This window comes from Protopterus annectens, chromosome 4.part0 (genome assembly GCF_019279795.1).
Source record: "Protopterus annectens isolate FY-2018-M chromosome 4.part0, PAN1.0, whole genome shotgun sequence".
Classification (NCBI taxonomy): domain Eukaryota; kingdom Metazoa; phylum Chordata; order Ceratodontiformes; family Protopteridae; genus Protopterus; species Protopterus annectens.
Window position 1 is genome coordinate 700,784,555 of NC_056733.1, and position 26,540 is coordinate 700,811,094.

General features: G+C 40.8%; 1 protein-coding gene across 1 annotated transcript in view; it reads right to left on the minus strand.

Moving 5' to 3' along the window:
- The window catches only part of LOC122799540 (glutathione S-transferase theta-1-like), a 107,742-nt gene that overhangs the window by 9,693 nt on the left and 71,509 nt on the right, over nucleotides 1-26,540 (minus strand). Inside the window, exon 4 of the mRNA XM_044068670.1 lies at nucleotides 19,800-19,976. Coding sequence (XP_043924605.1) covers nucleotides 19,800-19,976 — 177 coding nt within the window. The remainder of the gene's footprint in view (nucleotides 1-19,799; nucleotides 19,977-26,540) is intronic.

Sequence of the window (26,540 nt, forward strand, 5' to 3'; positions counted from 1 at the left end):
TGTACAGTATATGTGAGCATGGGGTAAGGACAGGGATAGTTGCACAGTATGTGAGCATGGAGTAAGGACATGGATATCTGTACAGTATGTGTGAGCATGAGGTAAGGACAGGGATAGCTGTGCAATATGTGTGAGCATGGGGTAAGGACAGGGATAGCTGTACAGTATGTGTGAGCATGGAGTAAGGACAGGGATAGCTGCATAGTATGTGTGAGCATGGGGTAAGGACAGAGATAGCTGTGCAATACGTGTGAGCATGGGATAAGGACAGGGATAGTTGTACAGTATGTGTGAGCATGAGGTAAGGACAGGGATAGCTGTGCAGTATGTGTGAGCATGGGGTAAGGACAGGGATAGCTCAACCGTATGTGTGAGCATGGGGTAAGGAGAGACAGAGCTGCACAGTATGTGTGAGCATGGGGTAAGAACAGGGATAGCTGTACAGTATGTGTGAGCATGGGGTAAGGACAGGGATAGCTGTACAGTATGTGTGAGTGTGGGGTAAGGACAGGGATAGCTGTGCAATACGTGTGAGCATGGGGTAAGGACAGGGATAGTTGTACAGTATGTGTGAGTATGGGGTAAGGACAGGGATAGCTGTGCAGTATGTGTGAGCATGGGGTAAGGACAAGGATAGCTCAACTGTATGTGTGAGCATGGGGTAAGGACAGACATAGCTGCACAGTATGTGTGAGGATGGGGTAAGGACAGGGATAGCTCTACCGTATGTGTGAGCATGAGGTAAGGACAGGGATAGCTGTGCAGTATTTGTGAGCATGGGGTAAGGACAGGGATAGCTGTACAGTATGTGTGAGTGTGGGGTAAGGACAGGGATAGCTGCACAGTATGTGTGAGCATGGGGTAAGGACAGTGATAGCTGTACAGTATGTGTGAGCATGGGGTAAGGACAGGGATAGCTGTGCAATACGTGTGAGCATGGGGTAAGGACAGGGATAGTTGTACAGTATGTGTGAGTATGGGGTAAGGACAGGGATAGCTGTGCAGTATGTGTGAGCATGGGGTAAGGACAAGGATAACTCAACCGTATGTGTGAGCATGGGGTAAGGACAGACATAGCTGCACAGTATGTGTGAGGATGGGGTAAGGACAGGGATAGCTCTACCGTATGTGTGAGCATGAGGTAAGGACAGGGATAGCTGTGCAGTATTTGTGAGCATGGGGTAAGGACAGGGATAGCTGCACAGTATGTGTGAGCATGGAGTAAGGACAGGGATAGCTATACAGTATGTGTGAGCATGGGGTAAGGACAGGGATAGCTGTGCAATATGTGTGAGCATGGGGTAAGGACAGGGATAGCTGTGCAATATGTGTGCTGTGCAATATGTGTGAGCATGGGGTAAGGACAGGGATAGTTGTACAGTATGTGTGAGCATGAGGTAAGGACAGGGATAGCTGTACAGTATTTGTGAGCATGTGGTAAGGACAGGGATAGCTGCATAGTATGTGTGAGCATGGGGTAAGGACAGAGATAGCTGTGCAATATGTGTGAGCATGGGGTAAGTACAGGGATAGTTGTACAGTATGTGTGAGCATGGGGTAAGGACATGGATAGCTGTGCAGTATGTGTGAGCATGGGCTAAGGACAGGGATAGCTCAACCGTATGTGTGAGCATGGGGTAAGGACAGACATAGCTGCACAGTATGTGTGAGGATGGGGTAAGGACAGGGATAGCTCTACCGTATGTGTGAGCATGGGGTAAGGACAGGGATAGCTGTACAGTATGTGTGAGGGTGGGGTAAGGACAGGGATGTCTGCACAGTATGTGTGAGCATGGGGTAAGGACAGGGATAGCTGTACAAAATGTGTGAGCATGGGGTAAGGACAGGGATAGCGGTACAGTATGTGTGAGCATGGGGTAAGGACAGGGATAGCTGTACAGTATGTGTGAGCATGGGGTAAGGACAGGGATAGCTGTGCAGTATGTGTGAGTGTGGGGTAAGGACAGGGATAGCTGCACAGTGTGTGGGAGCATGGGGTAAGGACAGTGATAGCTGTAGAGTATGTGTGAGCATGGGGTAAGGACAGGGACAGCTGCACAGTATGTGTGAGCATGGGGTAAGGACCGGGATAGCTGTACAGTATGTGTGAGCATGGGGTAAGGACAGGGCTAGCTGCACAGTATGTGTGAGCATGGAGTAAGGACAGGGATAGCTGTACAGTATGTGTGAGCATGGGGTAAGGATAGGGATAGCTGTACAGTATTTGTGAGCATGGGGTAAGGACAGGGATAGCTGTACAGTATGTGTGAGCATGGGGTAAGGACAGGGATAGCTGTGCAGTATGTGTGAGCATGGGGTAAGGACAAGGATAGCTCAACCATATGTGTGAGCATGGGGTAAGGACAGACATAGCTGCACAGTATGTGTGAGGATGGGGTAAGGACAGGGATAGCTGCACAGTATGTGTGAGCATGGGGTAAGGACAGGGATAGCTGTACAGTATGTGTGAGCATGGGGTAAGGACAGGGATAGCTGTACAGTATGTGTGAGTGTGGGGTAAGGACAGGGATAGCTGCACAGTATGTGTGAGCATGGGGTAAGGACAGTGATAGCTGTACAGTATGTGTGAGCATGGGGTAAGGACAGGGATAGCTGTGCAATATGTGTGAGCATGGGGTAAGGACAGGGATAGTTGTACAGTATGTGTGAGTATGGGGTAAGGACAGGGATAGCTGTGCAGTATGTGTGAGCATGGGGTAAGGACAAGGATAGCTCAACCATATGTGTGAGCATGGGGTAAGGACAGACATAGCTGCACAGTATGTGCAAGGATGGGGTAAGGACAGGGATAGCTCTACCGTATGTGTGAGCAGGGGATAAGGACAGGGATAGCTGTACAGTATGTGTGAGGGTGGGATAAGGACAGGGATAGCTCTACAGTATGTGTGAGCATGGGGTAAGGACAGGGATAGCTGCACAGTATGTGTGAGCATGGAGTAAGGACAGGGATAGCTGTACAGTATGTGTGAGCATGAGATAAGGACAGGGATAGCTGTACAGTATTTGTGAGCATGGGGTAAGGACAGGGATAGCTGTACAGTATGTGTGAGCATGGGGTAAGGACAGGGATAGCTGTACAGTATGTGTGAGCATGGGGTAAGGACAGGGATAGCTGTACAGTATTTGTGAGCATGGGGTAAGGACAGGGATAGCTGTACAGTGTGTGTGAGCATGGGGTAAGGACAGGGATAGCTGTACAGTATGTGTAAACATGGGGTAAGGACAGGAATAGCTGTACAGTATATGTGAGCATGGGGTAAGGACAGTGATAGCTGTACAGTATGTGTTAGCATGGGGTAAGTACAGGGATAGCTGCACAGTATGTGTGAGCATGGAGTAAGGACAGGGATAGCTGTACAGTATGTGTGAGCATGGGGTAAGGACAGGGATAGCTGTGCAATATGTGTGAGCATGGGGTAAGGACAGGGATAGCTGTACAGTATGTGTGTGCATGGGGTAAGGACAGGGAGAGCTGCACAGTATGTGTGAGCATGGGGTAAGGACAGGGATAGCTGTGCAATATGTGTGAGCATGGGGTAAGGACAGGGATAGTTGTACAGTATGTGTGAGCATGGGTAAGGACAGGGATAGCTGTGCAGTATGTGTGAGCATGGCGTAAGGACAGGGATAGCTGTGCAATATGTGTGAGCATGGGGTAAGGGCAGGGATAGTTGTACAGTATGTGTGAGCATGGGTTAAGGACAGGGATAGCTGCACAATATGTGTGAGCATGGGGTAAGGACAGAGATAGGTCTACCATATGTGTGAGCCTGGGGTAAGGACAGGGATAGCTGCACAGTATGTGTGAGCATGGGGTAAGGACAGGGATAGCTTTACAGTATTTTTGAGAATGGGGTAAGGACAGGGATAGCTGTACAGTATTTATGAGCATTTGGTAAGGACAGGGATAGCTGTGCAGTATGTGTGAGTATGGGGTAAGGACAGGGATAGCTGTACAGTATGTGTGAGCATGGGATAAGGACAGGGATAGCTGTACAGTATGTGTGAGCATGGGGTAAGGACAGGGATAGCTGCACAGTATGTGTGAGCATGGGGTAAGGACAGGGATAGCTGTACAGTATTTGTGAGCATGGGCTAAGGACAGGGATAGCTGCACAGTATGTGTGAGCATGGAGTAAGGACAGGGATAGCTGTACAGTATGTGTGAGCATGGGGTAAGGACAGGGATAGCTGTACAGTATGTGTGAGCATGGGGTAAGGACAGGGATAGCTGTACAGTATGTGTGAGCATGGGGTAAGGACAGGGAGAGCTGCACAGTGTGTGTGAGCATGGGGTAAGGACAGTGATAGCTGTGCAATATGTGTGAGACTGGGGTAAGGACAGGGATAGCTGTGCAGTATGTGTGAGTATGTGGTAAGGACAGGTATAGCTGTACAGTATGTTTGAGCATGGGGTAAGGACAGGGATAGCTGTACAGTATGTGTGAGCATGGGGTAAGGACAGGGATAGCTGCACAGTATGTGTGAGCATGGGGTAAGGACAGGGATAGCTCTACCATATGTGTGAGCATGGGGTAAGGCCAGTGATAGCTGTACAGTGTGTCTGAGCATGGGGTTAGGACAGGGATAGCTGTGCAGTATGTGTGAGCATGGGGTAAGGACAGGGATAGCTGTGCAATATGTGTGAGCATGGGGTAAGGACAGGGATAGCTGTACAATATGTGTGAGCAAGAGGTAAGGACAGGGATAGCTCTACCATATGTGTGAGCCTGGGATGAGGACAGACATAGCTGCACAGTATGTCTGAGGATGGGGTAAAGACAGGGATAATTGTGCAGTATGTGTGAGCATGGGGTAAGGTCAGGGATAGCTCAACCGTATGTGTGAGCATGGGGTAACGACAGACATAGCTGCACAGTATGTGTGAACATGAGGTACAGCATCAGATAATGTATGCACTTTCTGCAGACACACTGCTCTTCTGCATGTATATAGTGATGTCCACTGCAGGTTTGTCCTGGGTCCTTCTGGCTCTATGACTGACAAGCCTTTATGTAGGGACATAACAGCTTTTATAAAACAGTGGTGTGCACATCACCCAGTGTACCATTACACAGGCGTTTGCATTAAATGTACATTAGAGTACAAATTTGTGAATTGCAGTCAGTTCAACTACTTGTAACTTACACAGTGCACGTCCATATTTTGGGACTCATGCACAATTTTTGAATACAGTGGCTTGATATTTGAGTTTATCTTTACTTAATGAAAAAATTTCTAGTTGTTTCCACCTTTTCTTCTAGGATAGTAAGACAGTATGTTTGGTTTGTTCACTTTTCTGCAGTTCCATCGTGCAGAATATTACCATGGAAGAACTGCTGAGGAATGCATGACCTTTGTATTAGGAGGAGAGTTTCATGGATATATACTAGGACAATTTTAGGATGTTATAACTATTCTTCTTTCCCAGGCTTACTGATGCTGCATAGTGTGAAAGTGTTGAGGCAAAGGCTGTAATTCCAAGGATGAGTACATGGAGATATGGACATCATGCTCACATTGTATGAGTTATCAAGGAAGCCCCATCTGGAATAATGCATGCAATTGGATTACCAGGATGATAAGTAGAATGGCAGACCTGACAGTGCAAACAACTGGGTACTTTTGCAATAGAGAGAGGTAAAAGATTAGTGGTGCAGAATGTAAAAGAAGCAATAGAAGGCAAAAACACCCCGTCACTGGGTGGGATTATTGTTTTAAAACTAGAGAGAAATTAAAAGGGCAAGGACAGGGTTATACTTAGCAACGGAGGTCCTCTCCAGCTTACATAGTCTTCAGACTGCATCTCTGATGGCTTAGCCAAACAACAGAAGTAATTTAGGCTGTCATCAGTCAGGTCCCACAAAATGTACAGTGATATGTGTTAGCAAATCCCTGCCCTGGATCCTTGTGTCATGCTAGAACCTTTTGCTGTCTATGCAGAGACCACCCCCATACTGAATCCCACTGCTCTGTAGTCCTCCCCCACACTGGATCCTGCTGCTGTGTACACAGAGATCATTCCCACACTGACACTGCTCTGTAGCCCTCCCCCACGCTGGATCCTGGTGTTGTGTACACCATACCTCTCTACCTGGAAACATCAAAAATCTGGACAAAGACCCATGAAAAGTAGGTACAACTGGCCAAAAATCGAGATGCTGGTTAACATAAAAGTTGCATACATAATCATGTAACCCCACCCACTCCAGTGGAATTATGGGATACCAACATGAAGAATTAATTCACTAAGTAGTGGTAAATAATAGCAGACATTTGAATTTCAGACTTCATATTCCTCAGCAAGTCTATAATAATGCAAAACCTGTTATTCTAGCAACTGATTTTACAGGGCAGGAGCAATATTTATAATCTGTCCCTATTTTGGAGCCTTTGTCCCACCATTATTTTTGGCTTTGTTCAGATTTCCTCCTCTGAGAGATTGAGAGGTATGTACCACATCTCCAACCTAGGTCTCTAAGTAGTAGTGTCATGTACACAAACACATGTTCGAAAAACCTAATAGTCTCGTGTACACATCTGTTTAAAAGCAAGGAATTTCCTTCCTGAGTTAAAACCAGGAACTGGTCACATTTTAAGGAACCACTAAAATCAATCTGGCGTAATATGGCATGACATCACATGCATAACAGTAACTGTTGTAACTCTTCTCCAACTTCCACAAAGCAAACAATTCAGAAAAGTTTACCCCGCTGGAAGCTGCATCTTTCTGAATAATCTTTTCAACAGTAAAAATGACAGATTACACTAAATATATATATGGTTAGCAAACTAGGCATGGGGGTGTGTGCAAGCTTTTAATTAAAGTTTCAGTAGATTTCACAGAAAAAAAAATTAAAGCATGCATGGTCGTGTACTTTGCGTATGCCTGGCTTCTTCTCAAAATTGACTTGTACCCCTGCTAGTGAAGCAAAAACGCAATTCCCCCAAGATCCAATTTGCACTAAATCCTGATGTTATAGTAGTTCAGCCATGGATTAGTCTTGATACAAAGCACAAAGCAGCACTTCATTTCGCTAAATGCAGAAGTCACTTATTAAAACCAGCAATGCTTAAAATTCTGTTTAAAAACAAATTAAATAGTTGCATAAATTAAATATTGTAAAACTAAATTACTCACAGTAATCCATATTAATACACTGAAACTCATTAAAAGAAACAGATGACAGAGACAGAACACACTGATAAATGAAGCTATGCTACAGTGCAACAATCCAAGAAAAAAAAATGAAAGTCTCACACTACAGGTCACTGTCACTGACTGACCAATATGCAACTACTAGCAAGTAGCAACATCATCCCTCACAGATTGAAACTCTCGCCCGCCCTAGTTTCTGAGTCTGACTGTGTTCCCCTGAGATCCAATTTACACAAAACCTGGATTTTATAGTAGTTCAACCATGGATTAGTCTTAATGCAAAACACAAACCAGCATTTCATTTTTCTGAATGCAGAAGTCACTTAATAAAACCAGGCAGGTGGCAATGTTTAAAATTGTGTTTAAAAACAAATTAAATAGTTGCATAAATATTGTAAAAGAAAATTACTCACAGCAGTCCATGTTAATGTACTTAAAATCATTAAAAGAAACAGGTCACACAGACAAAGCACACTGATAAACGAAGCCATGCTACAGTACAACAATCCAAGCAAAGAAATGAACATCACCACTCATGGTTTGAAACTCCCGCCCCAGTCTCCACTGTGTAATCTAACTACACAATCCAGAAACTCACTAGAAAATGAGCATACATGTAACCTGACTAAAAGCATCATGTCAACTTAAGTAATTAGGGTTTGGGATGTACGATGTGACTCATGCCACTCCATGCTGCATTCTCCTCCAGCTGGGAGAATGTTAGAATTGTGTGCTGCAAGCCTGGAATGTTCTAGATTACTGGTGAGTCTTCCTCATTCTCCTCCTGATGCAACATCTGTCACATCTCACATACATTCCAAATGTCAGGGTTCAAATGGAGAGATGAAAAGTCAGCAAGCAAAGGAGAGTAGTGGTGCTGAAACTGAATTCATCCTCAAATCTTGGCGAGTACCTTTACAAGGTGGACTCTGTTTTCACAAAATCTCATCAAGGCGACACTGATATATAGACTGTATTTATATAGCATATATCATGGACACAGGTAGGTCAAAAATTAAAAAAAAGATAGCTGGGTGCACAAGACTCAAGATAAAAAAGTGCCCAATCCTGGTAGGTGCACTGGTGCCAGGACTGGAAAAAATGACAGTGTGGATTCCTCAAAATATGGAAACATTCCTACAATGGGGCCAGGTCAAGCCCAGGGGGAGGATGGCCCCCCTGTTGTAGAAGGAAGTAGCAGTCCACAAAAATCACAAAAACTGATAGGCCAAAGAAGAGCCGTAAAAACAATAACGTGGACTGTTGAGGATAAGAAAGAAATTATGCATTGTTACTATTATGCAAAAAGCCCAGAATTTCCAGACACAAGATATACAAAATGATTGAGAGAAATTACAGGAAAAAAAATACTTCTGCAAGAAAAACTGTCAGAAGTTTCAAATGAAAATTTGTGTTCATTAATACAACAGATTTGTGAGAAACAGTATATAGACCAAAAGTCTTGATTTGCTTGGAAAAAGAAGCATGTCAGAAAGTGCAAAAATATAAACAAAAAAGCAAGAGATATTTGAAAAGTATAAAAAAGAAATATGGACATGGGAAAGAAAGAAAGAAAGAAAGAAAGAAAGAAAGAAAGAAAGAAAGAAAGAAAGAAAGATTTGATATGGTGCAATATTTATGCAAAGGAGAAAACCAAATTAATCAATGTAAAAAATGCATCCCCAAAGATATTTGAAGAGAAATACAGGCAAAGTCATCCGGATATGGAAAATTTCACAATAAAAATATAACGTCACAAAGATGGAACGTAGAAAAGAAGATCCGTAAAGTAGAAGTTAAAAAAATAGAAGATGAAGTTGTGGAGTGCCTGCAAAGTGAAGGATTTGATGTGGAAGGTCTAACACAGGTTACATTACAACAAGATGGAGTGATTCTCCAAAGCAGGAAAGAGCAGGAAACATCTGAAGAAGAAATATGGACATGGGAAAGAAAAAGAGATTTAATATGGTGTAATATTTATGCAACAGAGAAAGCAAAACTAACCAATACAAAAAGAGCAGCACCAAAGATATTTGAAGAGAAATACAGACAAAGGAATCCAGACATGGAAAACTTTACAATACAAAAAATAAGAAGACAAAGACAAAAAGTAGAAAAGGAGATTAGTAGTGGAGAGGTTAAAGAAACAGAAACTAAGATTATGGAGTACCTGCAAAGTGAAGGATTTAGTGTAGAAAATCTAATTCAGAAAGCACCAAAACAGGATAGAGTAATGGATATCCAAATTAAGGGGAAACCAGTGGAACAGGAAGCAATTGGTCAGGTGCCATATGAAGATAATCTGGAACCTTCCACAGGAAACCAGTATAAATGGTCACTTGAAGCTAGACAGCGAGGGAAGGAACAGGAAATTGTGATGCAGTCAATGTTGAGGAGTGATAGGCTACTGAGTTCCCATATGATAGAGCAACGGATGACCCAGGATGAAATTGATGAGACTGTGTCACAGGAAGATGCTACAGAACCTTCTATAGAATGCCCGCAGGAATTGGAAAACAAGGGGTGTGCCCTCAGTTTGGAAGAAAATGAGCTAGGAGAAGGATTGCTTGATTTAATAGACATGGACAGATATATCAAGATCAGTGAAAGAAACAGACTGCAGAAGGTTAATAAAACCCAAAAAGTCAGAAGTCTGATAAAACAAATGAACACTAATTAGGAATGTTCATAGAGATCCATGTGATATAACAGAAGTAAACAGGATGTGCAGATAAATTAATAACTGATAAAGTTCTACCACAAGAGCACAGGGCAGTGAGGGAAAGGAAGGGGAGAAATCGAATACCATCATGTAAATATCGAATAGAGAAAATTATAAAGCAATTAAGACAAGAAGTGTCACTGTTAGAAGACTATAGACGAGGGAACAGCTCAGCAAAAATACTAAGAAAGATAGATGTGATAAAAGCAATGTGCAATATTAGAAGAGACCAGGATCTATCATGTACTATCACAAATAACAAACTAAAAATTTCAGCACAGGCAGAAAAACTTAGAAGATATGAAAATAAATAGAAAGGAAAAGTGCAAAATAAGCAATTTATTGAGGACCAGAAAAGGTTTTATAGACAACTGGGAAATAAGATAAAAGGAAATTAAATACTGCCAAAAAAAGAAGAAATAGATACATTTTGGAGAAGTATCTATGAAGATCCTGTTGAACATAACAAAGATGCTAAATGGATAGAAGTAAAATAAAGAATAAGAAGTTTAAATGTACAGGATATGAAATGGGATGAAGTAACAGCTAGAGAGATTGAAATAAAGTTAAGAAAAGTGTCTAATTGGAAACCCCAGGCCCAGATGCAGTACCTAACTTCTCGTTCAAAATATTAACATCTTTGCATGAAGATTTAGCCATGAGTAGGAAATATTTATATGCGCACCCAGAACAGACACCAACCTGGCTAACAACAGGAAAAACAATGCTCCTACTTAAGAGTGAACCTAGAAGCTACCCTAAAAATTATAGACCAATAACTTGCCTTCCAACGACATATAAACTATACATGGGAATTGATGCTGATAGAGTTTATAGTCATTTAGAAGAAAACTCAATTACGGCAACTGAACAAAAGGGCAGTAAAAGAAAGTCATATGGAACAAAGGATCATTTGTTATTAAATAAAGTTATAGCGGAGAACTGTAAAAAGGGGAAGAATCTAAGTATGACATGGATTGACTACAAAAAAGCATTTGATAGTATCTCTCATTCATGGATAAAAGAGTGCTTAAAAATATATAAGATACACCCTACACTGATCAATTACATTACAGTGACCATGAAACAGTGGCAGACCACTTTGCAATTAAGCCATGATAAAGGACAAATTATTATCCCAGGGATAAAGATTAAAAGGGGGATATTTCAGGGTGACTCTCTGTCACATTTACTATTCTGCTTTGCCCTTAATCCATTAAGCTGTTTACTCAACAGTTTAGGCCATGGCTATAATCTGGCTTCTAGAAAACAACAAAGTGTAAAGACTTCTCACCTTCTCTTTGTTGATGATTTAAAACTGTATAGGTCATCAGATGAGGAACTGAGAGCACAACTGCAAGTTGTCAAAACTTTTTCAGATGATATAAGAATGTCATTTGGTCTTGATAAATGTGCAAAAGCAACCTTTAAAGCAGGAAAACTGCAATACCAGGAAAACATCAATTTGGGACAATAATGTGATATAAAAGAACATGAGCAAGAAGGAATGTATAAATTCTTGGGAAATGACGAAGGATCAACAATAAAACATGAACAAATGCAAATAAAACTTAGTAAGGAATATCCAAGCTGTAAACCAATTTGCTCTTCCTGTTCTAACTTACAGTTTTAGAGTGACTAACTGACCTTAAAACGTGTTGGATAGATTAGATAGGAAAACAAGAAGGATGCTTCATGCTCACCAAATAATTTATAAAAATCAGTGCTTATCAAAATTATATATTCTGCATTCTAAAGGAGGGATGGGCCTCCTTGAAATTGATTATATGTATAAATCTACAATCGTGGGACTTCACATATATCTGCTGACCTCACAAGACTCAAACGTAGTGAAAGTTTTGAAACTAAGGTTGTCACCCCTCCGTTTTTTTTCCGGACTATCTGAAAATCAAACTGATTCTCCGGTAGGCCACAAAACCCTGTACAAACTCCAGTATTCTGTTTCAAAAAGGAAACAGACTATCGAAGTTTGTAAATCGGCTGATTTACTATGCTTTTTTACAGAAAAGCATAGTAAATCAGCCGAAAGCAGGCAGCAGGAATGGAAAAAGAGGGCGTTCCCGACTGGGTGATGTCATCAGGATGTCACAAAATGGGTGGAATGTGGGCAGGAGAGGGAGTGGGATGGGCAGAAGAGAGGGTGGGATGGACGGGGTTACTGGTGACATGAGGGGTGTGGCTTTACTCCAGTTTTAGCCACGACAAAAGGTGGCAACCCTATTTGAAACATGAGGAGAATAAATCTAAGATGATTTCTCTGCTTAATTTAGCAGAAGCATATCGGCGTCAAGCAGGAATGGAAATCAAACCAGAAGTGGATAAAAATCAGGCAGCAATTGAATGTGCCAAAAAACAAAAGAAAGAATATAAGGTGAAGGACTAGATGAGAAAGCAAGAAATGTTGAAAAAGCATAAATATAGTTGCAAGTATAGAAAACTTCTGGAAGAACCTCGTTTTGATTAGGAACGAATGCAGGAATGGTTAAGGAGAAGCAAATTCAAATCAAGAGATGAAAGGTTAATATTGGCTGACCAAGATAGTGGGATGCATACATGTTGGTTTATAAAATCCACTGAACATGTGGGAGAAACAGACAAATGTAGGTTTTGTAAAACTGAATTGGAAACAGTTGCACACCTCGTTGCAGGTTGCAACATACAAATGGCAGAAGGACTGTATACTGAAAGGCATAATAATGTGGCAAGATTGTTGCACTGGGGATTATGCAAACATTATGGTACTGAAGTGGCTGAAAAACACTGGAAACATAAGCCACAAAGCATCATAGAAAATGAAGAAGTCTACATCACATGGGATCATCTATTACCAACAGTTCAAAAGATAGATGCTAGAAAACTGGATATAGTGGTCCAAGAAAAAAGACAAGAGTAGCATTGATCATTGAAATTGCCACACCCAGTGACTACAGTGTCTTGCATACAGTGAGATACAAAGTCATAAAATATCAGGATCTGCAGGCAGAAATGAGTGCAATGTGGAAGAAAGATACCCAGACAGTTCCAATAGTAGTAGGAGCTACGGATCTTATAAAAAAGAATTTACAATCGTATTTAGATATGTTACCAATACATGTAACTCCATATGAACTACAGAAGGAGTCATTGCTGGGCACATTGCGGGTGCTGCGAAGAGCACGACTGGCTGACATCAAAGATTGAAACAATACTAATTTTATGAACTTTAGGAATGGGGTCCATTGCCGTCATGGTATTAGAAGCCCAAAAGACTTATTTAGCCAGGTTTCCTTAGAGAGAGAAAGAGCACCCAGTGGTATAGCTCAGTCATGGGCTCCAACCCAGGGAGGAATGCTATGCAGCTGTAGAAAAGGAATGCCTAGCCATAGTGTGGGCACTGCAGAAATGTCAGCCTTATCTGTATGGAAGGAAATTCACTGTAGTTACAGTCCACAATCCCTTAATAAATGTATATCGAGCCAGCCAGCAAAATGCCAAGTTACTAAGGTGGAGCCTAGGGTTGCAAGCATGTGATATGACAGTGTAGCACCGCAGTGGGGTTAGCAATGCCAATGCAGATGGGATCTCAAGACAGGGAATTGGGTAAGGTATTCCCAGGGAGGCTCAACCCTCTCAAGCATTGTTTCTCAAGGGGTCACTTGAAAAATTAGCTTCAGTTTTTTTTTGGGGGGGATGTCATGCTGCCAGCCCAGCTATCTGGAATTTTATAAATAATTATATGTCATTTGTGAATTTTGATATGATTTATAAAGAACTGGATGTTATGTACAGAGCTTCAAAAATGTAACCACAGCATACCCTGCTGGAACATAGAAGATTAACTTGCCAAACCTAAGAATAGTTGTGGTTAAGTTACTTTATAGATGGGCGATAAACAAAAGTTCAGTAACAGACACAATGTCAAGAGCAAGAATTTTTTTCTGTTGTCTTGGAGAGAAATAATTACTAGATTTAAAATGTAAAATGTGTTTTATTGCTTTATGACTTCCTAGCAGCTGCACAGTTCTGAGAGATATGTAGTTTCCACACAGGGATGTTAAATTCTGTTAAGTTTCAGTTTAGCCTGGGAACTGAAGCCAGATGACAAAGAGTGATGTCATCCAACCTAACCCAACACTAATATTTGATATTGATTTAAGAACTCTCTCAGAGAGAGACTATGCATTTTAGATTTTGTCTTTGTCCTGAAAACATCCACTCATCATCATCATCTGCATTTGCATTGCTCTGTAAGTAAGTTGTTAGGGCATAGTATTTCTTTTAGATATAGATAGGAATATAGTAAAGCTTAGTTTAGATGTTTACTGTATTCATTTGAAACTGTCCTGCAATGTTGTTTTAAAATATTTCCTGGGATTTTGAACTCTGAAGTTACTGTGTTGATTGACTTAGTATTGTCTTGTTCTTTTATTATTTATTATTAAATATATTTAAACCTATCTTTGTGAGACATATTTAAGCTCTTAGAGTACTTGTATATGTATTTGGTGACACTGTACATGTCACTCCTAAATAGCCTTGGTCTTGGTCAGAATACCATTTGGATAATAGTAACATTATACAGTAGGATTGGACACCCTTTGTAAGGGCCTTATAGTAGCTGATAAGTAGGGGTTGGTGGCAGTGGAAACTAGCTTATAGTCTAGGCAGAAAGGGGCATAGCTAGTTAACTTGTGCCAGCCTTCCCCAGGTGTGTATGTGTTTGCATATAAATCAAATCTCAAATTGTGCATGTGTCAAGCTACTTGGGCAGAAACACAAAGCACTGGTTGGACAGAGAGGGTGCTGGAGGTCTTGGCTTGGCCCCTCAGCTGAGATCTTAATCCTATAGCTGTGCCAGTGGGGAGTCTTATTGGGGATCTGGAGAAAGAGGGATAAATCAGCCCCAGATTGACTAAGATCTCTGTGTGCTCTTAAGGGACATTGCACTTTACTATTTGTGTACTTGTAATCCTCCCATTGTATATGTCCCTCACTGTTGCCAGTGGTGAGGATTGAGGCTCCTTGATTACTGGGTCAGTGAAGGGGCATCACAGTTACAATGCTACATATTTTAAATTCAGAGCCGATTAAGACCTGTATTTGCCACCATATTCTCTAGGATTAAAGGATATAGCACCCACTAAACTATCCAAACATTGTTTAAATTGAATCTAGTATTTGAATTCTTGATTTTTAAAGGCAATGTATTCTGCCAACTACTAGTTATAAAATAAAACCAATTTTGCTTTACACTTGAATTACACCTTCCATGTCAACCAAATAATTATTATTTCTAGTTCTACTGAATGCTAAGATTTAGCAACACTCACAATAGCATCATAACAATCAGAAAAAAAAGCATTTATAAATTACAAATAAGTCTCCCTTAAACAATCTCTATTTAATAAAAATAGGGATAATGATTTCAACTGAATCTGATAAAGTATGCCCTGTAAACCTCTTTGCTGGCACATAAAATATAAAAAAACTTTATATCCTCTCAAATCATTTGATCTTAGTCTCAATATACACAGAACTGCTATATTCAATAACATGTCATATTGTCATAAACAATGGCAATAATACATCCTTATCCCTACTATTACACCAAGGATTTCTTTGCAGTTTACAAACAAAAACACCTTATTGTCTCAATTAGATGTAAATCAAAATTATTTATTTTGTTAATAGCAATCCCTAAATCTTTAATGGCACTCTTAAATAAACAATTGTTCATAGACTAAGGATAGCATAAATTATTTTTCCCCAAAAGCATGACACATGTCTTTTTAAAAATAAATTCCATTTCATTAGCAGTGGTCCAAGCAAATAAATCATCTAAATACCTTTGTAATCTGTTATGATCTTCCAGTTTTATAATAATCAGACCAGCTTTTGTGTCATCAGCATTATTTACTTGACCACAAATCACTATGTCTTGGGAAAGATGTCATAAATAACCCAAATAATATCGGACACAAAACAGATCCCTGAGGTATACCAGGAGAAACAGATATTCTATTTGAAAAAGGTATCTAATTCTCACACTGCAGGTTCTCTAATACAACCAATTCTTCACCCGCCATGTAATATAATGATTCAGATCACTTGTCAGTATTAAAAAAATTATATGGCAGGGAATTGTATCCAATGCCCTCACCATATCCAAATACATGGCATCAGTTGATAACCTCTCATCCAATGCCTCCCATAATGATGGACAATTTGCCTGACACGATTTACCTGGAATGAATCCTTGTTGAGAATTATCTCTGTTACTTATCATTGTTTCTGATATATACTTAGCTATAACTTTCTCATAAGTTAATAGGTGTTTACTAGGCTAATGATCACAAGATTTTAAGTCTAGCCATTCATCCAAAATCTCTGACAAGTTCTGACAAGTATAAGCAGGAACTTGGGAGATGAAACATTTACAAGCAGGGACCTGAGAGATGAACCACCTGTTCCATAGATGGTGTAGTCTCTGGGATACACACCTGTCTCTCCAGCAGGTCCTATTTATATCACAGACAAGGTTTCAGTCTGTGGAACAGGTGATCCTGCTGCTGTTTGTTTTGTGGATATGAAGTAGGTCCACCAGAGTGGGGGTCTGACAATGCCTTTTATGCCAGGCATAGATCTCCCCTCAACAGCCTGTGGGAGACAGAATACAGGGAGGGGGCCTTGAGGCTGTCTGCATTGGACATGTTACTTACCCCGTGTATTCTTTCAGTGAGGAACATCTGTGGAGGTTCCAATTGTTGGATATGCTTGGTTAGATACATACCAAAGGGGCATTGTACTCAGCGATAGGTCTGATGAATGCTGAATACAGTGGAAAAAATAACTTCCTTGGACCTAGATGCCATACCTTTGTTTATAAGTTGAGCATCATAGAATGATTTCCTCATTACTGTATACATGTGATGGTCAAAGGCTAGATTACTGTCTATGTGTGTCTCTAAGTCCCTGATTAATGGGTCAACTCTTAGGGGGGTGTTGTCAATATTTACCCAGTAAACAGGTTAAATTAATTGGCCTAAACTAATTGGTCTAAAACACAAATCCCCACAAGTAGGTACTATAACTACAATTGCCTCCTTACATAATTCTAGAACAAAACCAGTTTCTAAAGACAATTGAAATAAATGCGATAAACAAGGAGTTAAAGAACTTATATTTTTCAAAAAAATGCCCATCTATCCCCATCAGGTCTGGATGCAGAACTTGGATTAATCTTAACTCTTCACATCCACTTTTAAATATGTCAGGGAACAAGCCATTATCACTAAAAAGGAAATGACCTTCTACCACAGGGCCATCATGATATATTACTAAAGTATTTGCAAATATATTAACCAACAAATTCAGGTCCATTATTAAATTATCATTCCACTTTATAGTATAATAAAATGAATTTCCATTATACAAATGTAAAGATCTATAAAAGATTTCTTATTATCCACTGTTTGATAATCTAACTTTTTCTCAAACATATATCAGACCAGTTAACTTTCTTTTCAAACTAACACTAATCTAGTTGTACCTTTCTACTACTCCTCCTGGAAGGTGCATTTCTAAACTTCCTCCAACATGACTTCCTGCTTTTATTAACTCATTCTAGTTCATAAGTCCACCAAGGAGTTTTATAGAGTTTTTTTCTTTACAGTAGTAAATGGTACATAGTTTCTGTTATTTGACTTAAGAGAAAATAACATTTCTTCCAACCAGTAGCAATGTCTGCATGACATAAATCCTCCTTCCATTCCCAATTATTTATTTTCTCATTTATTTTGTTATAATCTCTTCTATATAATGCCCGTCTACAACCTCCTTTTTCTACACATGGTTACATATAAGAAAAAGTTGGTGCGTGTGTCCAACCAATATTGTTATAATCTTATCCAATTAACCTTGGTTTGACAGCACATTTAATGACATTTTTATCTAAATTTGTCCAGACAATATCTTACAAATTATTACCCCTAGTTGGTCTGTCAACAATCTGTCTAAAACCATGTTTGGTAGAGTTCTTCATTTCATTAATAGTTCGTAAATGATTATTTTGTCCCACTGAGTATTAAGTGAGTTAAAATCCTCAACCACAAACTCATATAACCTTTCTCAAAATTTTCTAATATAATTTTACTAAACTGCATGTCCTCAGTTAAAGGAAACATTTTTTTTTGGGGGGAGGCGCTATAAAATAGACATAGCCTAACGTGACAGTTATTAAACTGGCACTTAGAAAGACACATCTCAGCCATGTTGACAAAGCCTTGACTTGTAAACTACATCACAAAAAAAACAGATCATTTCCTTGTCTTTTTTTCATTGTTTACATAAAATTTTAACAACATAATATTTGGAAGATACATGACAATGTAAACATGAGAAAAAATAGAAAAGGGGAATGAGGGGTGGTTGGTGGACAGGTCTATGTTTACCCATCGAATAAATTTCCATAGAATGGCTAATCATCAAACAGCATCCATCGAAACTCCATTTTATCAAACACACATATCATTGTAAAGAAAATTATTGGATATGCATAGTTGTCCAACATAATCACAATGAAAGGCAGTACACACTTACTGGTATGTTAGAGATAAGAAAATCTGTCCTTTCCCTATGGTAGTGTGATCTTTGAGTTAATATATATAATTAGCGGAGTGTGTGGAGGTGGATCCCCCCATATGAGCAGAATCTGGTTAAAAGCAGACCCTTGTCATGTTGGGGGCTGTGCCACTCACACCCCCCACTAATTATATATACAAACTTCGAGATCGCACTACAGTAAGGAAAGGTCAGATTTGTAGATTGCACTTTCTTATCCGTAGCATACCAGTAAGTGCATACTGCCTTCTGTTGTGTGTATGTTGGCCAACTATTCATATTCAGTGATTTTCTTTATGATGATGCTCATGTTTGATAAAATGGAGTTTTGACGGATACTGTTTGATGATTAGCTGTACGATGGAAATTTCATTTGATGGGTAAACATAGACCTGTTGGTGGACTCATATTGGGCCATATAACAAAAGTGTCTATGTTGGTTCTAGGACTGAAAAAAAAATTTCTAAGCTGGGATAGAAACAGTATGAATACTGGTTTGAAACTTGGAAGCTAGAGCATGCATGTCACTGCTTGCATGCATTTAAACATTTCACAAAATTAAACAAAAAATCTGAGCTATACAGATACTCCTAAGCTGTACTTTAGGCCTACAGTATATTTTGCTATTCTGAATAGGTAGAAAAAAACTAAATGAAAACTCCAGCCAAGCTAGAACTTCCAATGAGTGACCTCCCAAACCTCCTGTAACACAGCCACATGGGATATATGCAAATGACCCTTATGAACATCAGATGTTTCAGCTATATGGCGATTCTGATTGCCCATAACTTTTACATTTGAAGTCATTTTAATGGACAATTTCAGGCCAATAAAGCCAATAGGGGGTTTGGCTTTATTGGCCTGAAATTGTCCATTAAAACAACTTCAAATGTAAAAGTCATGGGCAATCAGAATCGCCATATAGCTGAAACACCTGATGTTTATAAGGGTCATTTGCATATATCCCATGTGCCTCTGTTACAGGAGGTCTGGGAGGCCACTCATTGGAAGTTCTAGCTTGGCTGGAGTTTTCATTTAGTTTTTTTCTGATTGTTTTTTCAGTGTGACCTTCTAACTCTTTGTTTCTATTCTGAATAGGTGGAAGATGTTATATACTCTGTCGGTAGACTGCAGACATTCAAAGATTTAGGCTACTTAACTCTGGCTGACAAATAACTATACATCTGAAATGCAAGCCATCGGTAACATTTTTGCTGTTATGTCTGACTGATGAAATAAAATTCACGAGTGCTTTTCTTCACACAAGTCACTGCTCACCTGTATAAGCTCAGAATATGCCACCAAATCAGCTATAGAAATATCTTCTCCTGCAATGAAGGCCTTGTCCTGCAGAAATTTATCCTCAAATTGCTTCAGAGTTTCATTAAGAGTTTCCACAGCAGCATCAATCTTTTCTGCAGGACAGTCCTTTTTCAAAATCAAAGGAATCACAACCTAAAAAAAGGAAGAGAATGAAAAGAAAAAACAATGAATGCTCAAAGGCACAATAGTACAACCCCCCCCCCCCCCCACTGTATCTGCAGAAGACAGTGCAGCAATAATTCATTAAATAAGCAGATTGATTACATTAATTAAATAATAAGTCCTGATCTACAGACAAACCTATTCAGATTCACCTACTTAAGCTGGAAATGTATAAGGTGTCTCTTCCTCCAGTCTCACAAATCAGACATTCTGTAACAAACAAAATTATCAGAATTGCCAGCATCTAAATAATGCTGCATAGCAACCTACACTGAAGTAAAACACATTCTGAAATAACAGTGATAAAGAAGTTGTGTACTTACATAACATTCTATCTATGTTGTCGAGCTTCATTTTTTCCTCACAAATGGGTTTGGATCCAGTCCATCGGATCCGACGTGGCCGATGCTACAGCACACAGCCACCAGATCTCTTGATCTTCTCCCTTACCCACAATGCACCCTGACAAATACCTCAAATCTTATTTGCTGCTATATAGCGTAAAAAGATAGAGAGAAATATGGGGAGCCATATCCAAAGTCATATAAACATGTAAATATACCTATTCAGAGACCATGTAACTCCTCGTTCTTCTAGAAGACATGGATGGGGTAGGTGGGAGGGGATGTGAGGAAAGAATGAAGATCGACAACACAGATAGAACGTTATGGTAAGTACATAACTTCTTTATCTAATGTTGTCAATCTTCATTCTATCCTCACGAATGGGACAGTGTCCCTAGCTACTTGAATCCTGGGTAGACTCAAGGAAGGATATTCCTGAGCACCACAGAAGCAAATGATGCTCTACTAATGGGGACCAGATCCAATTTGTAATGAGTGATAAAGGTATGAGGAGTAGCCCATGTTGCTGCTACACAAATGTCATCCATAGACATCCTAGATTGAAAAACCATGGAAGTATTCATAGATCTAGCGGAGTGTGCTTTTGATGGCTGTGTAAGAGAAATGCCCAATTTAGTACAGAAAAAGGAGGTGCAATTTGTCAACCACTTTGATAGAGTAATTTTAGAGACTGATTTTCCCAATGTTGGTCCAGAAAAGGAAAAAATAGTTGGCCTGCTTTCCTGATTCTTTCTCTTCTATGCAAATAGAAGTGCAGCAGTCTATGAGCATCCACTAAATATAAAATATACTCCTTTTTTGGTAAATTTAGGAAAAATACTGGCGACTTGATATAACTATTTATGTTGGATTCTGACACCACCTTTGGAAGAAAGGATGGATTGGTCTGTCACTCTATCATTGCGAAAAAACAAGTAAGGAGGTTTAGAAGATAGTGCTTAAATCTCAGGAATCCTTCTTGCGGAAGTGATGGTAACCAAGAAAATGGTCTTCCCAGAGAGAAATTTAGGGTCACATGTAGCTGCTGGTTCAAAGGGAGGTTGTGTGAGAGACTGGAGCATTAAATTTAGGTCCCATGGATGGGTTGGGTCTCTAAAAGGGGGCTTTAGAAGAAGTGTCCCTTTTAAGAAGGCCTTGCTCAACTTGTGAAAAGCTATGGGTGTGCCATTCAGTCCTGTATGGCAATTAGAAATTGCTGCTAACTGTACCCTAATGGTTAAGGTACTAGCACCGTTCTGAAAAAGGTGAGCAAGGAAATTGAAAATGTGTTAAATATAAGCTGAAAAGGGCTCAAGTTTATGCTACTGAGCACAAATTGCAAACCTTTTCCATTTACTAGAATATGTTTTCCTTGTCAAAGGTTTATGGGAATACAGGATTATATGTCAGGCAGGTGATGAGAGCATAGATTGGCTACTATGGGAACTGAAAAATCAAGCAGTTAGTTTGAGGTTTGGCATATCTGGGTGCAATATGCCCATTGGATAAGACAGGAGGTCCAGAGTTGGATCTAGGTTCCATGGTGGTTGAACCAAGTGAGGCCATAGGAAGGGAAACCAAACTTGTCAAGGCCAATAGGGGGCAATCAGGATCACTGTGCTCTTTCACCTGGCAGGTTTCTGCAGAAATGTTGAAATCAATGGGGTTGGAGGAAATGCATAAAGGAGACTGGGAGGCCAATCGTGAAGTAAAGCACCCCTTGGTGACTGCCCCTGTGGAGGAATCAGGGCAAAGTAGTTGCTGCACTTGTTGTTTATTTGAAAGGCATAAAGACCGCAACATGGCTGGCCACATCGATGGAAATCTCCTTTTCCAACTTTTCGATGAGGGACCACTGTTGTGGAAGTAGTATTCATCTGCTCAGTTTGTCCGCAGTCATATTGGATCTCCCTGGAATGTGCACTGCTAAAAGAATATGGTCTGAAGTGATCGCCCACTGTCAGACCCTGAGTGCTTCTTGACACAATGGGTAAGATCTGGTTCCCCCTGTTTGTCAATGTGCAAGATGACTGATATGTTGTCTGTTTGAATCAAAATCGTCCCAGAGGGAAGAACATCTTGAAATGCTCACAGTGCTAACGGCACAGCTCTCATCTCTAGAAGATTTATATGCAAATTGGCCTCTTTGGGGACCAAGTACTCTGGACTGTCCTCCCCAGATAATGCCCCCCCACTCTATCTGGGAAGCATCCATGGTCACTAAGGCCTTAGGCTGTTGGGAAATGAATGGATGGCCATGGTGCAGTTGATTGGACTGGATCCACCAATAAAGATCTCTTCTGCATGTTCTGGCAATTTTTATCTGATATGACATTGATTGATGGAAGACTGACCACTGGCTAGCCTGCATCCACTGTAGGATCCGCATGTAAAATCTGGCCACCAGAACTAAGGATATCATTGCAGCCATGAGGCCCAGAGTTCTGAGGATTGTGCAGTCTGAGATTGATGAATTGTCTGCAATCTTCTTGACCTGTGACCTTATAGTTAGAACTTGATGAGGTGGAAAGGAAGCAATGGCCATGCTCGTGTTGAGCAGTGCTGCAATAAATTCTGGTGTCTGAGTTGGTTGGAGTTGTGGTTTGTTGTAATTTATGGTAATTCCTAGGGTAGCACAGGTATGGAGACCTGATCTCTTGACTGTATGAGTTGATGCCTGGTCAGAGCAGTAATGAGTCAGTCGTCCAAGTAGAGAAACACCCAGAATCCCTGGAGACTGAGGTGTGCTGCTACTACTACTACCATGCATTTGGCAAACACCCTGGGAGCAGTGGGTATTCCAAAGTGCAGTACTCTGAATTGGTAATGACTGGCTGGTACTTCCTGGACCATCTATTCATCTTTATGTAATAGTAGGCATCCTGGAGATCTATTGAACACATCCTGTCATCCTTGCCCATTACAGGAAGAATGGACTGAACTGTGATCATCTGGAACTTGGTTCATTGAACAGGTTTGTTTAGATTTGTGAGATCCAAAATTGGTCTCCAGTCCCCTGTCTTTTTTGGCACTAAAGTTCCTGATCCTATCTGGTCTGGTGGGACCTCTTGGATGACTCTTTTTTTCTAGCAGTTTTCATATCTTAACTGCTGTTTGATCTCTCTGACTGGATGGAACATCGGGGATTTTCCTGGGAACTGGGGGTGTAAGGGAAAATGGTATTATATAACCTCTGGATTTAATCATCTGCATCCAAGTATCTTTTGTTAATTCTAGCCAGGCTGTCTGGTGCAGGGACAATCTTCCTCAACTGTCTCCAGAGGTGGACAGTCAGGCCTGTATTCAGGAGCACTGGTAGGATTTATCAAAGAAAGATTCTCATGAACCCTAGTTTTGTGGGCCACCTCTGCTACGAGTGTGACAACTTCCATTGCAGTTCCCCCCTCTGCCTCTGGGGGCACTTCCTCCATGTGTGTCATAGAATAGACCTTGGGATTTTTTGAACTACATTTTTTGGCCACTCCATTGATTCCTGGAGATCTCTCGGGGGGGGGGGGGGGCAAAAAACATATGCCCATGGCAGACAAGGTCTTACCATCTTTCTCACACCTGGAGAGTGTTTCTTTCACTTTAGGGCCAAAAAGGGTTGTTCCTTCAAAGGAAGCATTGACAAAATTGTACTTAAATGGCTCTGCAAAGTCGCATAAGCGCATCTAGGCATGCCTCCTCATGAAAGTGCCTAAACTCGCAGCTCTTGAGATTCCTTCCACTATGGTAGAAATTAATCTCATGGAATTATTGGAAATAGCCTGTAGGGTTGTCAGCTGAGAAGTTACTGAATCCTTAACCTCTGCAGATACAGTTCCTGAGAGAGTATTTGATAACTCTTTGGTTAAATTTCTCTGAAGTCTAACAAAATGTGCCAGATAATTCAGAGAATAATGCAAAGGTCATTGAAGCAAAGACATGCTTCCCCAGTCTGTCCATTGCATGTGACTCCCTTGGGGATGGATAGTGGAACTCTTGTCAGCTAGTTCCTTCTTTGTGGCCACCACAATGACCATAGCATCAGCTGGAAACCCTTTCCCCCAAAACTGTCTGTCTGCATGTGGTGCCATTATGCTGTCTGGTCTCCAAGGTATTGGTTTTATGGAGTCAGGCTCCTTCCTTGCCCACTTAGAGATCATGTCTACGAACTCATCAGCAGGTGGAGTCACCCAGGAAGTAGAGGGTCCTGTACCAAAAGCCTCTAGAAAAACAGATTCCTCCAGCATAGGGTTGGAAAATGTCCAGCCACCCATTGTTTTCAGGATTTCTAGTATGTCCCCAAAGGGAACATCTTCAGGAGGTGACCATGGGGACTATTCACCTTCATTGAAATCCATATCTTTGGTAACAAACTCCTGTGGGGAGTCTAGGTGCTTCCTCTTGCACATTCTTTTCCTAGGTACTTCCTCACTGGGATGTTCTGGGGAAGTCTTGGAAAAGGAAATCAAAATTCCCTGAGAGGAAACCTAACCTGAGGTTTCAGTAAAGGATATCCCAGTGGAGAGAGTGGCTGAGGCTTCAGACACTGGGCCATCATGGAATGGGTAGGATTCAATGGAGAAGACTCCATCAGGGCTACAGAGGCAGCATACACTCTCTTCTCAGCCTCAAGGCAGAACTCAAAGGAGCCAGAGAGAGGCTCTGATCCAAGAAACTGGGTTTCTGAATCATTACCTCCCTCCCATCCATCTGCCCCACCCCAAGGAATAAGCCGGAGCGGAACTGTCCAGTGTTGACGTGCAGAAGAACAGAAATGGTGCCAAAAACTGAAGCCAAATGCTGCACCCCAGACATGGCAGGCAGGCTTCAGCTCCAAGAGCTCTCCTGATCCGAAAAGATAGGAGGTCTCAAAGAAGATGTCATGACCAATGATATGGAGATCCTTGGATCTGAGACTGATGGATCCAGATGACTGGGATCCTGACAGTAGATGGAGATGGAGGAGGAACTTGCAGGGGTGGTGTGGTGGAAGGTTGGATTACCTGACCCAGAGGAGTAGGCACTGTGGGAAGACCAATCTGCCCCTGAGCCAAGAGAATCTTCCTCACAACTCTCAACACATCTTCTTCTGTGAGACTTCTAGAAGAATGAGCAGAATAAATGGAGGGGATGCTGGTCTCTGCAGAAATGGAGATGGAAGCTTGTCTGGTACCAGATCAACTGACAGTAGCTAGTATGAGGACAATGCAGAATCTCTGAAGGTTGTGCCTGATCCAGTGGTTGTGTCTGATTTGACTTTGAACAGGAACTGTTGTATTTGTTTTTGAAGTTGTAGGATCTGATGGAGCAGTCAGATCCAAAAGTTAAATTTTTTTCTGATCCAGGGTTGAGACAAGATATTTAGCACTCCATTTCCGTGAAGAGTCCAAGGAAAATTTTGATGAGGTGGAAACTTTGATTTTGGAGACTGGGATATGGAGTGTCCAAAAGAAGAAGGAAGGAGACCTTTTAATATTAATTTATTTTTATGTTCAGTTAAGGTTCATGGATTGAAAGCGTGACAAATCGAGCAATCTTCCTGTAAGTGCAATGGACCCAGGCAATATACAGAAAGCGGGGGTGCATCCGAGATAGGCAACTTATGTCCACATTTGGAACATTTCTTAAATCCTGCAGGTTTGCCACTCATCGTGTAAGTATATTTTTACAGTAACTATATGTCAAAATTCAAGATAAGAAAATGAAAAAATAGTAAGCAACTTTTTTTTTAAACAGGCTGAAAAAAGTAGAATGAATACCACCAATGGTAGGAAGAACTACGACCAAGTTATAAGAAAGAGGGAGATACTAATGATAGTATCTAGCAGTACCAAGTACAAAGGAGACTGAAGAAAAACAGACGAAAAGATTACAACCCTCACTGGGAGGTTGGCATAATGGTTAAGGTGTTTACCTTACAGACACAAGGTGCAGGGTTTGATTCTCACATGGGGTAACTGGCTAGGCTTAAAATGGCCCACAAGGGCAATTAGCCTAGTACTAATCTATGAACCTATGAACCTATGAAAGTTCAGTACAGGAGAAGAGGAGGCAAGGAAATACCAACAATGGTATGTCAGAAAAACGATGATGTCATAAGGCCAAGGGGGAAAACAGAAAGGAGGAAGATTCTAAACCACAAATAGTAAAACAGTAAAGACTAAAAGGATACAAGGTAAGCTATGGAGAGAAAAATGTTTAA